This window comes from Lacerta agilis, chromosome 2 (genome assembly GCF_009819535.1).
Source record: "Lacerta agilis isolate rLacAgi1 chromosome 2, rLacAgi1.pri, whole genome shotgun sequence".
Lineage (NCBI taxonomy): Eukaryota > Metazoa > Chordata > Lepidosauria > Squamata > Lacertidae > Lacerta > Lacerta agilis.
Window position 1 is genome coordinate 66,821,392 of NC_046313.1, and position 16,980 is coordinate 66,838,371.

The 16,980-nt window shown below is 42.6% G+C and overlaps 2 protein-coding genes across 3 annotated transcripts; one reads left to right on the forward strand and one right to left on the reverse strand.

Annotated features, from left to right (window-relative positions):
• Positions 1–392: 392 nt before the first annotated feature.
• Positions 393–9,663, forward strand: EMC3 (ER membrane protein complex subunit 3). Its single transcript, XM_033140560.1, has 9 exons — positions 393–518; positions 1,292–1,488; positions 2,684–2,741; positions 3,648–3,741; positions 5,953–6,057; positions 6,295–6,376; positions 6,495–6,574; positions 6,927–7,009; positions 8,088–9,663. The coding sequence occupies exons 2-9, from the start codon at positions 1,334–1,336 to the stop codon at positions 8,214–8,216; spliced, it is 786 nt and encodes a 261-aa protein (XP_032996451.1). The 5' UTR covers positions 393–518; positions 1,292–1,333; the 3' UTR covers positions 8,217–9,663.
• A 779-nt stretch (positions 9,664–10,442) lies between these two features.
• C2H3orf62 (chromosome 2 C3orf62 homolog) lies at positions 10,443–15,445 on the reverse strand. 2 transcript variants are annotated; one of them, XM_033140561.1, is made up of 4 exons: positions 15,329–15,445; positions 12,325–12,754; positions 11,800–11,891; positions 10,443–10,813 (listed from the first exon to the last, which is right to left on the reverse strand). In XM_033140561.1, the coding sequence occupies exons 2-4, from the start codon at positions 12,747–12,749 to the stop codon at positions 10,563–10,565; spliced, it is 768 nt and encodes a 255-aa protein (XP_032996452.1). In that variant the 5' UTR covers positions 12,750–12,754; positions 15,329–15,445; the 3' UTR covers positions 10,443–10,562. The 2 variants fall into 2 exon arrangements, with proteins under 2 accessions (XP_032996452.1, XP_032996453.1); XM_033140562.1 differs by lacking the exon at positions 15,329–15,445 and adding an exon at positions 14,754–14,770.
• Between the last annotated feature and the right edge of the window lie 1,535 nt (positions 15,446–16,980).

Consider the following 16,980-nt stretch of genomic DNA (forward strand, 5'->3'; position numbering starts at 1 on the left):
CTGAGCAACCGCGGAAGCGCTGTTGAAGGCCAGCGGAGGCCAAGGGATCACCAGCCAACCTGCCTTTCAGAAGCTGGTGGGGGACAATTTCCTGCGCACTGGCTCATTCAGAAGTACAACCCCTCGCCCGCTTCGTGGCTGTTCAGCCGGAGCCCTGCCCGAGTCCCGCGGACAACCAACACAATCCTAACCGTGCCCACCAGAAGAAGCCGCTCCTCCTGAATTCCCGCCACGACGGCGGGGTCTTAGTCCCAGTGAAGCGGCGCTGGAATGTCAGCGCTTACTCAGAAGGCGCCCCTAACGCGGCACTGAGAGGCAAACGGAACTCCGCCTCCCTTCCCTGCCGAGGCTCGCGCGCGCTCCCCTTTCAAAGGTTCCCGCCGGCTCGGGACGCGTCGCAGTGACGTCAGCGAACGCGCGACGCTCCTCCCTACCGGGCGCCGCGAAAGCGAGTCAGGCGTCGCTCCCGGAAGGGTGAAGCGGGGGAGGGAGACCGAGCTGCTGCTGCTGCCGGAGAGGTAAGGAGCCGGTGGGCGCGCGGCGGGGGTCGCGGTGCAGGTGCGCCTGAGGGTGGGCCGCGCGGCGCCTGCTTTCCTCTTCCCGGGATGGGGGTTGCCGCGGCTCTGCCGCTGAGGGGGTCGAGTAAAATCTCCTCACCTGTGGTGATTTTTTTTTTTTTAAGAGGAGCCTAGTGGCTGTGGTCACTTCTCCGAAGGGGGAAGGCCGTGTATGCGCGCATGTATTTACATTTGCTAGTTTCCGTTGACCTAGTCCTAATAGGCGAATAATTTTTTTAAAGGACTTTGCAGTTTTCTAGAGGGCTTGTCTTTATTATTTCTTCGGTCCCGGGATTGCGCTCTGTCGTTAGAAACCGGCAGCAGAGCTCTCCCTCACACAGATCGTTGCCTACTTTTAATGGCATTTCGGTTTGTTTCCTGCCTTGTCTCTTAGGCCTCTGCTTGTACCTGATACTCGAGTGGCAAATTATCCAGCCTTTTTTTGTTTCCCTGAGGGCAAATGGGGATTAATGCCCAGTGCTTCCATTGCTGCCCAGTGTCTTGCTGCGGCTGCCTTGTAATTTAAGAAAAATTCCCCACCTGCATAAGAAACTCTTGAGTGTAAGGAATGACTCCTGTGGTAGAGTTTAGAAAAGCCATTGTGTTCCGGGGAACTTAGGTAGTCTTCAAAATAAATAAAACTTGGCTAGCAACACACTAGCTGGCTCAATGTTTTTGGAAAGTTGAAGGTAAGTGGCAATTTCTAATTGACTTGTTGTGCTTTGTTCCCCTAGATACTGAAGGTTGAAGTGCATGACCAGAACTGAATTTAAACAATGAGTGAGCCGGAGCTGTTGTTGGACTCTAATATTCGATTATGGGTGGTGCTTCCAATTGTCTTCATAACCTTCTTTGTGGGGATGATTCGTCACTATGTATCCATCCTTCTCCAAAGTGACAAAAAACTCACCCAGGAGCAAGTATCTGACAGGTAAAAGATGCTTGCAACTGAAAACTGGGCTCCGTCATTTATACTAATAATTGACAACTATAGAGCTTGATGACAGTACTTTATGGTAGCACATAGGCTTACTGAACTGCAGAAGGTGAGTTATATCTTGCTGTGTATGTATTTGGGAATACTTCTAAACCCGGCTTTGTGCCTGAAAGTCCAGATAGCAGGTAGGTTTGGGGTGTTTTCAGAAAATGAGGCCTGGTCTTTGTATATTAGCAAAGAAGAATGCACAAGATAGACTACTAGAAAAAGTGGAATCTAGCTCCTGGATCCTGTCAGCTGGGCTGATTAAAATCACCAGGATTATCATACTTAATCTTAAAAATGGTAAAAATTCAAAACAAACTGTTATTGTAATATTTGTAATATTCAGATTCCTAAATTTCATTTTAAATGCTTTTGCTTTTTAGATTTTGATTTCTCCGTTTAGTCTTTATATAGACTTTTTCCAGCTTTTCTTCTATAAATATGTATATCTTTCTTCAGATTGTTTCTAGTCACATAGATGATAGCAAGGGTGATGGTGATGGTGGAAAGGGATAAGAAAACAGTTATTAAAAATCGCAAGGCTAATCTGATTGCAAATATCTGTGCTTTTCAGGTAGATTTTGTCATGTTATATGACTGTTCACTATTTTATGGTTTTTCAATATGGAGATAATATAGAGAAATGTATGTATAGTATAATGTTTCCCCACAGCAAATGCATGGATTGAGTATTTGTACTTTACTACCTTGATTTCTGGTTTAAAAAAAAAAAGATTTCTCCACAATGGTTGTCTGGTCAATAACTGCTTGTGCACTTCAGATATTTATGAGCAGCCCTGTGTTCTCTTTATGGAGCATTTTTGTGTTTCAAAAAAGAAGTATACGAAGCAGCCATCTGTGGCAAGGAATGAAACAGTTGCCCTTATTGGATTAAAATCTAGTATTGGTTCCTAAATCAGTTCTTGCTGTTCTTGAAATCTTGCTCAACACATGTTTTTAAACTATGAAAGATGATACATTTTTATATGAAAGAACTGTGTAAATATTGATAATTTGCTGGGAGGCTCTCGGTTGTATTTTGCATCAGTGTCACATGTAGTGTTAATGCAGGAATATTTTTCTGTCTTCCTCCTTATTCTCTTCTTCTATTTCATATGTATGATAATGGCTTTCTTTCTTTCAGTCAAGTTCTGATTCGAAGCAGAGTTCTCAGAGAAAATGGAAAGTACATTCCAAAGCAGGTATGTTTCCATTTGTGTCAGAATTTAAAAACTAGAGGAAGGGGAATCCTTAAATGTTCCAAGATTTGGAATGTAGTCTTCATAAGGATCTAAAATGCACATTGTAAGCACATTTGTGGAGTAGACCCAGTCATTTCTATTAATATGCAGCAATGTACATCCAAGACACTGGGGTATTCCATCATTCTAATTTGCTGTCATGTTGCAAAATTGGATCTATTACTATTTTAAAATATAGTTACTAAGATCAGCATGCTTAGACCAGATTAAGCTAATGTTAATTGCAGCAGTTAAAATGTTAATGGTTAGAATGAATCTGGGACATCCTGTCAATCCAAGGGGGGGGGGGGGAAATCCCTATCAAATTAAAGTGGCTCATAACAGACACAAGCTAGCAGACTTCAAAGCTTGCATAGTAGTCTGATAATCCAACCTCAGTCTTTTGGAGACCTACTTTGTTTCTACCTCACATACTTTGTTTTATGTTTTTAATGCATGGCACTAAAAAATAATAATGTGAGCACCATATTGCTTTCAGTACAATTTTGTCTTTGCATCTTATCAACATTATAGGTATACTACACAGAGGAAATTATTTGTATTGCCACTGATCTTTTGGAAAATGTGTAACATGATTATCTGTAAAAATGTTTGGCTACATCTCTCTTTATATCACAAGTACCTAAACTGTCACAGGCAAAGATAGTTGAAAAAATTAAAGGAGGCTATGCATTGCCACAGTTTCCATTGAAACCTGGAAATATTTGGAAAAGCAGCGTAGGTTGTTTGCAGGGTAAATGTCTGTCATCCTTATTGCCAGCTCTTCTACAGAGAAATAACCTGTGCTTAATTTTGAAGCCGTGCATCCACTTCTTTCATCATTAGAACTTGTTTTTCTTTTTTCAGTCCTTTCTGACACGGAAGTATTACTTCAATAATCCAGATGATGGGTTCTTTAAGAAAACTAAAAGGAAGGTAGTGCCACCTTCCCCAATGACTGGTAAGTAAGAAGGCTTCCTAAGAGTTTGTTATATTCTAAAACATGAGCAATAGAGTAGTAATCATTGTTTGAAACTCCCATTGTTCTAGGTGCATTTTGCGACAGGGAATTTCATTAGCGTGAGCAGTTTCTGAGCTCTGGGCGCAGTACTGTGCCTAAGATTTCAGATTAAAACTGCAGAATGGAAGAAAAGGAGGGCCTTTTTCTGCCTCCCCACTTCCAGCTACTCTCTGAAGAGACCCTCTTAAGAGTATTAGGGGGTTGGGCAGGGGAAGGACTAGACCGGGGGTCAGCAACCTGCGGCTCCGGAGCCGCATGCGGCTCTTTTACACGGCTGCCGCGGCTCCGGGGCTCCAGGGCGGATACGCCTGCCCACTTCTCCAGCTGGCAGCGACCGCCCTCCAGCTGGCCGGCGGCCTGCCCTCTGGAGGCTGAGGGCGCTGCTCAGGGGCGTACCCAGGATCACCTGGCCTTGAACAGCGGGGCAGCGGGGCTCGGAGGCTGTGGGGATGCAGTAGAGGTGGTGCAGCTCAGCCGAGGGCTCTGGCGGGGAGCGCGCCTGAGGCGCGCACGCTCCTTCGGGAAGAGATGGAGCTGGGCGAGCGGGAGGGGGAACTTTGAAGACCCCGCCTCCGCCTCCGAAGCAGGCGCCCATGGGAGAGGCCGCCCCCCCAAGCCTGCCTGGCGGGACCAACCCTGCCCAGCTCCGGGAGTCTTCCTAGCGTGGGAGGCGGCCTTGGGGTGGACAGGGGAGCTCCGGGGTCGGCGGGTATGTGGGACCCCGCGGCATCCAGAGGCAGCTGGGAGGCGGGACGGGATGGGGGCAGGAAGGGGGCCTTCAGACGCGTCCCCGCACGGGCACTGGAGGCCAGGACTCCTCGGCTGGGTTGTGGGACCGCGGGGGAGGGCTGCTGCGTCGAGGCGACGACGAGGTAGGCAGCTGCGGGCTGGGCCAGGGGCGGCGGGTGGCGGGCGAGGGGGGAAGCCCTCTTTTTAAAAATGGCCGAGGAAGCGGCGCCTGTTTCCCTGCCGCTGCCTCCTTCGCTCCTGGTTCCGCTCGCAGCCTCAGACCGCGCTCTCGCGGGCGCGCGTCTCTCTCCGCCCCGGAGCAAGGCCGGGACGTTTTGCAGTTTTTCCTCTGTCCTGAGTGTGTGTTAGGGGAGCCTTGACAAAGCACCTGTTGGCGTGGAGTCCTAACTTGGATCTGTGTTCATGTGCAAAATCTATCGCCATTGTCATTAAGGGGGCAGGGAACTCCCCTAAAAAGGTTTGAACACTACGAACTACTACAGCCACCTGTATGCAAGTCAGCACAAACATCACAGGCTTCTCTGGTGCAATTCTGTGCTTTATTTAGCAAGAGAGGAGGTTGGAAGAGGTGAACATAGCCTCTGGTCTGGAATATTAAGGGTAAAAGACACTAAGATTATTGTAAAAGCCAGCAGTCTTCAATAAGACATGGGACAAACATTTAACACAAGTGTGCAGTTGAGGACTCATTTTTTTAAAAAAACAACAACAAATCAAATATTTGTATGCTGTTGCAACCCACCTTGGATCAGGCTGTGACCTGGTAGTGGTCCCCAGGCTAGATAAAAATGAATGATTTTTTTTAAAAAAAATTAAATAGGATTTTTTAAAATTTAAATCGGATTTTTAAAAATAAAATGCAGTGTTATATTTGTTTTAAATGTCGCAATGGTTTTGCGGCTCCCAGTTTGTTTTTTTCCTTCGGAAACGGGTCCAAGTGGCTCTTTTGGTCTTAAAGGTTGCAGACCCCTGGACTAGACCATGTGAAAAATGAACATACTGTAATATTTTAACTGCAGTGCGTTCATTTTCAGCTTTTTATTACTTATATTATTGTTATAAAAAAGCACGCCTAGACATAACCTAGGTTTAAGGTGCCATTTATCTCCTAGCTTTCATATCAGTTTCTAACACTGGTAGTAATAGGAATATCTGATTTGCTTTTGTGCTTAGCAGCAGCCGCTATTTCTAAAGTCTAGCTGGTTTTCTCATAAAATAGCCCAGATATACTTAAAGTCAAATTAAATAGCAAATTAAAGACTAAAGACTAAACCAGGGTGATCTCTTCAGTCATGCTAAGGAAGTTTCCTTTGTTTTTAAAGTAGTATACCCAAACTTCAGAAATCCATGGGTGTGTAGACTGTCTATTGTGTGGTCACTTTAACTGCATTTGCTTTGCAGATCCTACTATGCTGACAGATATGATGAAAGGGAATGTAACAAATGTACTTCCTATGATTCTTATTGGAGGCTGGATCAACATGACCTTTTCTGGTTTTGTCACAAGTAAGTGTCAGTTTAGGAATCTAAACCTGTGTGGTCTGGAGGCCTTCTAAAATCCCCTGATGCTTCTAAAATCCCAAATTTAATCAGCGTTTTCATTAGCTGAGTGTTTTTGTTCTCTGTCACAGGTTTTAAGCTCCTTGTGGGAGAGATTTCCCTTCAGTTATATTCCCCTGCAAAGCACTGTGTTTTATGGTGCTTTGTAATAATCATAATTGTTTCTGACCATATTTTTTACAGCAAAAGTCCCCTTTCCTTTGACGCTTCGTTTTAAACCAATGCTACAGCAGGGTATTGAGTTGCTTACTTTGGATGCGTCCTGGTAAGAATCCTTCACTTGCTTCAAACAATGTTTGTCTAAAACTGAAAGTTACAGCAGTGTTGGGAATTGGGCATTTGTGCATTTGTTTAAATGACAGTCAATTTCTTTGGTTTGTTAGGGTTAGCTCTGCTTCTTGGTATTTTCTGAATGTGTTTGGACTTCGAAGCATTTATACCCTCATTCTTGGTCAAGATAATGGTAAGAAACCGCTATTTATGTAAGAGTGATTCTTGGTTTATTAAATGTGTCAAACTATGCTTAAATGTTTCTTAGAAATTTTGACCTAGTTACTAATATTAGTAAATTATAAGAAATTTCAGCAATAATAAATAGACAAAAATCTTGTCTTCAGCTTATTAAGGCTGAAGAAAGTTAAGCATACCTGACTGAGACCTCATACCTTTTTCGGCCTAACTTGTACAATACGGGGGAGATACTTTGCTGTCTACTTCAGTGCAACACTATAATGCTCACATTCTTAATTTTTCCCAGCTTTGATGTCTTGCTACTGTTATATAGAGTCACACGAGTCACTCTTTCATATTTACAGCTGCCGATCAGTCCAGAGTAATGCAGGAGCAGATGACAGGGGCGGCAATGGCCATGCCTGCAGATACTAATAAAGCATTCAAGGTATGATGCTTCTGTTCCAATTGCTGAAACGAGCCACTCAAGTTTCATGTAGCCTTGCTTCTATTCCTTGAATGTACAGAAAAAATACTTCAAAGGATTAAAACCTGCAAAAAATGATGGTCTTAAATGTCTGTTTATGGCATGTATGCTAAATAATTTTCTAGCTTATAGGAGTGTGATTGGAAACCCCTATTCTATCTGAAGAAGTATGTGCATGCACACGAAAGCTCATACCAATAACAAACTTAGTCTCTAAGGTGCTACTAGAAGGAACCCTATTCTATTATAATCTTTTCATGCCGTTTTAGGGTAGATAAAACTTTCATTGATCAGGAAGCACTAGATGAGAAGATCAGTAATAGTGGAGAAGCTTAGACAAAAGCAGTGCCCATTATTACCAGTGCATAGACAGGGGGTGTGGGTGGAGTCCTTGGAAGACAAATAGGTAAAGTAAGGGTGTCCAGGGGGTAGAAAGTTTGAAAACCTATGCATTAAAATATACTGTATTCTAGTTGATGACCTGTATGGGGAAGATACTTAACAGTGTATACAAAGTGGAAATATGCTGAACAAAAACTTGTTTTACAGTACTAGTTGCAAGAAATAAGAGACAGATGTTTCCAAGTAGCTTCATGCATTCTGAGCTGTTCTTCTGTGTGCAAGTTGTGCAGTAAAATAAAAGGTTAATCTCCAGAAAACAGTCCACTTATCAAATGCTAGGCACTAGCAACCATGGACACACAAATCAGAAATGCCCAGTGATCTGCGTTTAGTATTGCAGGCTGTTGTTAGCTGTGAAGACCTGCCCCGTCCCCCAAACATACCTGCTTGTATGTTCAATAGCCTTGCTGCTTCCTTGTGCACATTATAACTCTTTGTTGCAAGTTCCTACTATTTAATCACTCTGCACACATACAGTTCAGTCACAAACTTCAGTGTCCTTGTTCAAGATTCAGAGTCTAAAGCAGTATGAATAAATTAAGGCAGAATTGCTGAGCAAAGGCTGTTTCCAAAAGGGAAAGTAGGTGGCTGGAACACTTCTGTTGGCTACATCAATGTTCTTTCTTTATCACTGCAGACAGAATGGGAGGCGCTAGAACTGACTGACCATCAATGGGCCCTAGAGGATGTTGAAGAGGAGCTCATGGCTAAAGACCTCCGCTTTGAAGGCATGTTTAAGGAAGAGCTGCAGACGTCCATGTTCTGAGTTGCTTCATATGGTTGGCATTAAGTCAGTTTGTGTTTATTTATCTATAATGTACTCTTACTGGTGGCCAGAATAAAGATGGTCAGAACTTATGTGAGCTATATACCTGCAGGACAGAGTCTTGCTTCTGAGGTCTCCTCTGATGCCTTTTGAGTCACATGGAGCTCTCATTTGGCAGCTGCTAATAGTCATGTCAGAAGGCAAACTACTGAACTTGTAATGATTGACCAAACTTATTGGAAGAAACATTTATAATTCAGGAAAACTTGAAATTGAGTGTGGGTCCCTGCAAATTTTAAATGTACCTGCTACTCTAGAGACATACTAAGCCTAAGTCAGAATCCGTTAATGATTAAAATATTGGTATAGGATTTAACCCTTGAAGCATCTCTCATTGCCAGGGCTCAGCCTTGATGCATATATGCAGCATAACTGCCAGTACTCAAAGACTTGAATTTAGATGAGAGAAACATCCAAAGATGATTCTCCTTACTGTTGCCATTCAGTGGCCCACAGACTGAGGTACTCCTCTGTCCACTGGGAGGCTGGTTCTTTTTAGAAGAAAGGCTTGATTAGGGACTGGACTAGAAGCAACCTGTTGTGTCTAGAGCCACTCTTTCTCCTGCCCCCTAAGTGCATAGTCAGAGGTTTAGGGTCTGCTTGAGCAGTAACTAAACACTGATTTTGGTATTGAAAAAGGACCATTGGTACACTTTGACTTTAGCTGGCACCAGCACTGAATCTATTTGTGATTAGACTTCTTTCATTTTAAGAATTTGATTTAAATGTTTTTAAGACATGATCTAGAACCAAGGAAAATCTTATTTTTATTAAGATACTGGTTTGTCCTTAGAAGACAAGCTTTGAGCTTTTGCTCTTATCGTCCATTAGGGAACAAGCATCTGAAGTCTCCCAATATGTATGACCTAAGGTACTTGGTGAATTACAGTTCAGTGCTTCTTGGGGGCTCGTTTGTATAATCAGAAGACAATGCACATTCCTCAGATTCATAATACCAGAACTAGGTTGATTGGATAAAATGTTCTTTAATGACTGGGTCAGTTGGCATAGTGTGACAGTAGAGAAAAGGCTACTGATGCTATACTCAGTCAGAATGTAAGCATTTGATTATCCTTTTGGAATAACACGTGGCCTTGGCTTATGTTTTTATGCCTCAGAAAAATGAAGGGAGCTGTTCACTGTATTTGTGTCTTTAAGAAACAAGATAATTTGTCAATGAAACTGAATTCTGGTTCAACCATGGCCACATACAGTAGCTAGTACTGTAAGGGAAAGTATTACATCTCTCCTGGAGCAGCTGCATCTGCCCATGTCAGTGAGGCTCTGAAATACACCCTGTTGCCCATTTCTGCCTATGTACAGCTCTCCCCTTGCTGCAGCAGTATATTTATGTTTAGAGTAAGTTATAAAGTGTTCATTAGTGAAATTCAGAAGGCTTTCATTTTGTTCTCTGCTTCTAAGAACATTTCTCCATCCAGTTGTAGGCTTATGTGAAAACTGCTTTTAATATGATAAAATCCATCCTAAGCAGCATCCTAATTTGACTCCAGCATCAATATTGCTTTACTAATAAGCATCCCCCCCCCGCAACTGAAATGGTTAAAGCTACCTATACACAATAACTTGAAAAGCAGAAGATTTATCACAAGTGTGTGTTTGGGGTATTGGGAGATGGGTACAGCTGCTTGTTATCTCCATGTTTATAGCAAATAAACTCATAGATTGCTGTTCAACCTTGATGGTGTACATATTCCCCCCTTTGTGGTGGATTGTAAATCTACTCTTGAGGGGAATGTAAATAAGTTTCTGAACTATAGCAGATGCTGAATGTTTTAAGGTGTATGAAGTAACTTTAAATGTTCACTTTCTAGTTACTTACTTCTAAAATCACGTTCACAATATCTCATCCTGTCCTTGCAAGCCATTTTCTCTTATGAATAGCTTTACAATATAAGGCAGCTAAAAGCTTGAAGAACTTTAAGGCAGTTTTGCCATAATGTAGATAGTTGGATTTGTACCATTCCATTGCTTGACAAATGTAGTGGGAAACCATGACTATATAATCAGTTACCCCATGTCACGCACATTGCAGATAAGTTGTTCCTCAAAAGACAGAAAGACATCTTAAGGGTAGTATCTTCTGATTCAGGCCTAGACAACGTTCAGTGTTCATTAGCCTATGGGGGGAAAACACTATAACACCACACTATTGTAAATCACTTTAATACTGCATCTTGCAACAGAAAGGATTATTTGCCTAAGTTTCCATGGTTCAGAAGCATTAATTATCAAATCTTAAATAGCTCACACCTCACACCAGCCTTTCTACTGCAGCTGCTGCAAGGTGGAGCTGTTTGGTTTGTAATCCTCTTCCATATCCAGCAGTGTTTCAATAATTGCTTCATCCTCTAAGGTATGCTCCAGGACCTTTCTGAAACCGATCTGTGCACTTGGATCCAGGGCTGAGGCCTCATCTAGAGGAAACAGTTCACTTGAGAGTCTAGACATCTGCTGAAGTTCATTCTCAAAGTCAGTTTTCCTGTGCACCCTCTCTGATGGCCAAATAGCTGGGTTATCTTCAGTGTAAAAACAAGAATGCAACTTATCATTCCTGCCCCTAAATATCCTCACAAGTTGATGAATAGCTGATACATAGAGGGATTTTCAGCATAAACACTCCTGCTAAGCTTTCATTGGCCAACATGTAAAGTAAGTGCAAGTACTAGGCTTTTTTTCCCTAAAGAGGAACTCACTGCTTTTATTATTCTAATAACGATTACTCAGATATCTCCCTTCCAGCTTTGGGATAAAGTATCTTCATGTTTGTCAATAGGTGATGGCTTGAAAGCAAGTGTGTAGCAATGGATGTGAAGGATTCTAAATTATGAACGCTAATTGGGCCACGGTGGTCTAAAGGAGGGATGATTCACCTATGAGCTGCATCCTGCCAGCCAAGTCTTTTCTATGCCCCTCTCTTTCCTCTGTGTCTCCCCATCCCAGGAATTTGGCAGGGATGGTGGTTAATTTGTTTACCAATCCAATTCTTCCTGCATGTAGAGTACTACTCAGAAGGCTTCTGCAAGTTCAGGATGCAAATGGTCTCCCACTCACCTGATAAATCACCTGGTGAGGAGGAAAAAAGCTGCATTCCCATTGGGATGGAAGGATCAGAGTACAGAGCCTCCCTCTCCCTATTCACCAGATCAATCATTGGGTCCAAAAGGTTAGCCATCCTGGTTTAAAGTATTCCTCCCTTGCCATATGTAACTGTTTCCAAGTCAGAAAGTCTTATTTCAAGGATATGCATGTTTAATCTTTTCTGCTGTTCAAGCCCTTCGCTTTCTGCTGAAACTATTTGCCATGGTACACCCTGTAGTAATGCATTCACTCTAGCAGCTATTGGTTAAAGACCTCATTAAAATAGTACTGACTGCTTGTTCATGTAATGGAGAAATAACTAAAGATACTTCACCAGGTATCTACCGGTATCTCTGCAGGCATGCAGCTCAACTGCTCCAGTTTTAAAAAGCCATGTCCAGTAAGCAAGGCAGACAACACTTACCACTAATATTGGCAAGATCTTTCAGGCTCTGTGGAGGGACATCAGTGGCACTTATACTTGCTTCTGACTTCACAGGCCTTTCATCAGGTTTGCTAAAAATCACAGAAACATGTTATGGAAACCGGTCTTACATTGTTCAGTTAAACATTCTCTAAAGTGTATGATCTCTACCAAAATTTTACACTATTATATCTTAGCTTTCTGAATCATGGTTTAGAACTTTCCTGTATGTTACGAAATAAATGTGCTTGCACCAGCAATTACAAAATTAGTAGAGGTGGTCTAAAACTGAACCATGAGGAGCACCCTAACACTGTGCTTTACCATTCCACAGAGTGAGGCAGTGGGATTTGAGCATCTCTAAAAGGTGGAAAATTGTTAATTAATTCATATATTTCTCATGTGACAACATATTTTGAGCCAGCCCTTCAGACCAGTCTGAAGCCATATCAGCAGCCATCAGAATGGAAGCTCAGTGCTATTTATCCTAAGACAAAAATTAAGCCTGTGACAAGCAGAGCATACCTTAGATGTCCTTTCCTCCATCTCTCACTGTCTTCTGGGCTGATAAAAAACTGCCGGTCAGCCATGAAGATGGGAGGATGTAGCCATGTGTTTTCCTTGCTTGTCAGGGGTTCCCGCTTTGTACATGGAATGTTGGAAGCAGTAGTCACTGGAATGAGGTTTGGCCTGAAGAGGGGATTCTCTTTTTCAGGAATGGAAGAGACTGGTAAAGATGACTGGGGGCAATACACAGTTGAAAGAGTAAGTTCTCCCTTGTGACTAAAGAGATCTGCATTTAGGGGTGAAGAGGGCTGTGCTGTCTGCAAGTCAAAGTTCTGATCAGTGGTGGAATCTGGGGAAGGAGGAAAAGGAACCAAAAGGTCTTCTACTGCTCTGTCAATAGCTGCAGTTAGCTCCTTACGGCATCTGTTCAGCTTTTCTGACATCTCACCTGAAAGGAAGAAGTATCACGTTGTCCAGGAATTTGGTTATATAAGAAAATATAAAGTTGGGAGGGTGCACACAGATTGAAATAAATAGTAAGTTGCCAATCCATTCAGTTATAGTGCAGTCAGCTAATCCTAGGATTTCTGTTTCTCAATATACTGTGTCCTTGATGCAGATGGATTACTGAATATTAATGCAACATTAAAAACAATAAGGATAAAAAATCAGATGCGATTTTTCAAACACACAAGCCATGATTTTTACATGAGTGCTGAAGTGAATTTTAGATTGTTTTATTCAGGGCTACTTATAATTCATTGTAGTTTGACATTTGCATAGATGTTAAGAGTTTGGGTGAAATCCTAGATGCCTCCCTTTCCATGGAGGCGCAGGTTACAGCAACAGTTAAGGCGCCGTATCAAGCAGTTGGTCCCCTACCTTTCCCACCCCGATCTGACCACAGTGATCCATGCGACGGTCACCTCCGGGCTAGACTACTGTAACTCGCTCTACGCAGGGCTGCCTTTGAGACTGTCCCAGAAACTCCAGTGGGTACAGAACGCTGCAGCGAGGCTCCTTACGGGGACCTTGCCATGGGAGCATATTCATCCAGTGCTTTACCAGCTGCAATGGCTCCCGGTGGAGTACCGGATCAGGTTCAAGGTACTGGTTCTGACCTTTAAAGCCCTATGCAGCTTAGGACCCTTGTATTTACGGGACTGCCTCTTCTGGTATGCCCCACAGAGGACCTTAAGGTCCACAAATAACAATAGTTTAAGGGTCCCGGGCCCAAAAAAAAGCCAGATTATCCTCCACAAGGGCCAGGGCTTTTTCAGTGTTGGCTCCGACCTGGTGGAATACTCTGTCCCACGAGACTAGGGCCCTGCGGGACCTGACCTCCTTCCGCAGGGCCTGTAAGACAGTTATTCCGCCTGGCCTTAAATCTAGCCTGATCCCCTATTCCTTTTCCCCTTCCCTTTTTTCTGAAGAAACCCTTCTGGTTCCCTACATTAAAATTCCTCCCTGGTCTCCCTACTGGCCTAGCATGACTAACCTGGCCAGTTAGCCCTGGGGATCCCACTGATGTTTGTTTTTATGCTGTTTTTTAAGTTGTTTTAATCATTGTCTTATATTTGTTGTTAGCCACCCTGAGCCCGGTCTTTGGATTGGGAAGGGCGGGGTAGAAATAAAAATTATTATTATTATTATTATTATTATTATTATTATTATTATTATTATTATTATTATTATTATACAATACTTCCTGCTAGACTTTCTTCAGGAAGACATGTCTTCAAATTCAGGTGAATTTGAGACCGTCATTTGAGACCAGCCTAGTCTACGTTACAAGACTGTAAAGATAAAGAGGACCCCTATACCCCAGCTTGATCACTGATACCTGTGGGAGAATCAATGGCTGTCCCCCAATTTGACATCAGCACAAAACTGATCCCTCAGCGTTACTGACCTCCTGTGGAATGAACTTCCAATAGAGATTTAGCAGGCACCTTCAATATTAACCTTCAAACTCCTGCTCGAAAACTTCTTTATCATCAGGCTTGTGTCAATTAAGGTGTGAAATTCTGTACTAGTTGGTGATCTATTTTAATGTTTGTGGGATTTTTTTGTATTACAATTATTGTAAATCAATTCAATATTTTTAATGAAATTGCAATATACAAATATTTTTATATAAAATAAAATGGTGTGGCACCCCAAGCTCCTTAGGGGAAGAATTGGATAGAAATTGAAAAATTAAGCTATTTACAACACCATCTCAGAAACAAGTGTGTTCTCTGTAATATAAACACTGGTGAGCCTTAGTAATATAAAATGTAGATTTTGAAGAGGCAGAACTTAAGTCAATCTAGTTTCTTATTCAATAATAGTTTTTTTATGTTGATTGTTACTTTCAGTTTTACTAGACTTTTGCTCTAGTAAAACCCAGCCATAGAAATCCCATTATATTCTCCCAATATAACCAGAAAGCAACTACTGCCTACCTGGTTCTATACTTGCAGTCAACAACCTTTCACTTCATCTATTAACAAGGTATAATAAAAATGGACCATTTTTTCTACTCTTGTGACTAAAGGTAAAGGTACCCATGACCGTTAGGTCCAGTCACAAACGACTCTGGGGTTGCGGCGCTCATCTTGCTCTATAGGCTGAGGGAGCCGGCGTTTGTCCTCTGACAGCTTCCGGGTCATGTGGCCAGCATGACTAAGCCACTTCTGGCAAACCAGAGCAGCGCACAGAAACACCGTTTACCTTCCTGCCAAAGTGGTACCTATTTATCTACTTGCACTTTGACGTGTTTTCGAACTGCTAGGTTGGCAGCAGGGACCGAACAGGACCTCACCCTGTCACAGGGATTTGAACCACCGACCTGATTGGCAAGTCCTAGGCTCTGTGGTTTAGACCACAGTGCCACCCACGTGACTACTCTTGTGACTACTGAGTGGTTAATAAGTGCTAATGAGTAATTTAACACACTTTGATAATTTGAATAAATGCCCCTTGTAAATTGAACATGGTCCAATCCATCCTACAGACAAATCAACTCTGAATTGTTCACCTGTTGCGATGGTTTACCAAGTCGTCCCAGTAGCAAGACAAGTGCAGGATAGAAGATCGATTGCCTAAGCACTTTTGAGTAACATGGAGATGATCAACTGGATCTGGAGACTTCTAGTAAACAGTTTGTTGCCTCCCCCCTCTGCTGAAGGTTTTCAACTGTCACGGAACCTTTCCCCTCTGCTAGAACTTTCAAGATTGTACTCGGTGCCTTTTGCCCAACAGCATAAGAGAGACCATTGCAAAATCAACTTTGAGTAAACCATCTCTCTGCCACATAACTTTCTTGGTGTCAACTGATGTTTCCCACCTAGCATTTTTTTTACCTAGTGCTTGTCACATAAACCAGGGCTGTGGTCCTCTAGAGGTTACCGGGCTCCATCTCGCATCAGCCCCAGCCAGCCAATGATCAGGGCATTGCGATTATGGGAATTGTAATCCCGCAACCTCTGGATGACCATAGTAGTTCCTCACCGCAAAAGAAGGCAATAAATGATAATAATGAATTTTATTTATTTCTACCCATCTTACTGGGTTTCCCCAGCCACTCTGGCAATCTGACAGCATTTATAAAACATAGTAAAATATCAAACATTAAAAACTTCCCTGTGTCTAAAAGTTATGTAGTTCTTTATCTCTTTGGCATCTGCAATCCTTTCTGTCAACTGCCTTTTCATTGGCAGTGCTCCAAAGCTGATCCAATGTAGGAATTAATACTATACTAGGGTTCACTCAAAAATCCCAACATTTTAACATGGATTGGCAAGGAGGGAAATCAACTATTCAACTTTTCCCCAAATGTTCTTTTGTTTTTAACAGTAATTTTAATTCTTTCCATACTCCAGATCATATAGCTGGAGAAGTTAGCAAAGAAAACTAGTTCCATTTTAGAAATCAAAATGACAAAAATAATGTGTTCTTACACGAGACGCACCTCTATCCATTTTATAATCTTGCCTACATAGTCAAAAGTATTTTAGGGGTAGCCAGCACAATGGTAAAGGTAAAGGGACCCCTGACCACTAGCTCCAGTCACGGACGACTCTGGAGTTGTGGTGCTCATCTCGCTTTGTTGGCTGAGGGAGCCAGCGTACAGCTTTGGGGTCATGTGGAGAGCACGACTAAGCCACTTCTGGCGAACCAGAGCAGCGCACGGAAACTCCGTTTACCTTCCTGCCGGAGCGGTACCTATTTCTCAAAGTGCATTTGACATGCTTTTGAACTGATAGGTTGGCAGGAGCAGGGACCGAACAAAGCAAGCTCACCCCGTCGCGGGGATTCGAACTGCTGACCTTCTGTTTGGCAAGCCCTAGCTAGGCTCTGTGGCTTAACCCATAGCGCCACCTGCGTCCTAGCACAATGGTATCAGGTGTAAATTATAGTTTGCATTACTGTAAATATATTCTGGAGTTGTCTTTTTCCATTACTTAACCCATTTATTTATTTTTTGCTTTTTATGCTTTATTATAATAAAAGCTTCTAAAGTTAGTGTGATCAAATACATTGCTTACACTAGTCATTCAGGTCTATTTTTTACAATGGGAATCAGAGACAAAGCTATTTCCCCCCAAGCCAAATAGCAAATTAATGTCTCAGCAAGTGGAAATCCTTGCTCTGATGGGATGTGCTAAATACCTTACAGATAAAAGCTGG

Bases quoted from the DNA above. Each gene is read 5' to 3' on its own strand.
- C2H3orf62 (XM_033140561.1), bottom strand. From the start codon at position 12,749: ATGTCAGAAAAGCTGAACAGATGCCGTAAGGAGCTAACTGCAGCTATT. The intron at 11,892-12,324 runs GTATGCTCTGCT...TGTGATTTTTAG, and splicing joins TGGAGGAAAGGACATCTAAG to CAAACCTGATGAAAGGCCTG. The intron at 10,814-11,799 runs GTAAGTGTTGTC...TTTACACTGAAG, and splicing joins AGATCTTGCCAATATTAGTG to ATAACCCAGCTATTTGGCCA.
- EMC3 (XM_033140560.1), top strand. From the start codon at position 1,334: ATGAGTGAGCCGGAGCTGTTGTTGGACTCTAATATTCGATTATGGGTG. The intron at 1,489-2,683 runs GTAAAAGATGCT...TCTTTCTTTCAG, and splicing joins CAGGAGCAAGTATCTGACAG to TCAAGTTCTGATTCGAAGCA. The intron at 6,575-6,926 runs GTAAGAAACCGC...TCATATTTACAG, and splicing joins CATTCTTGGTCAAGATAATG to CTGCCGATCAGTCCAGAGTA.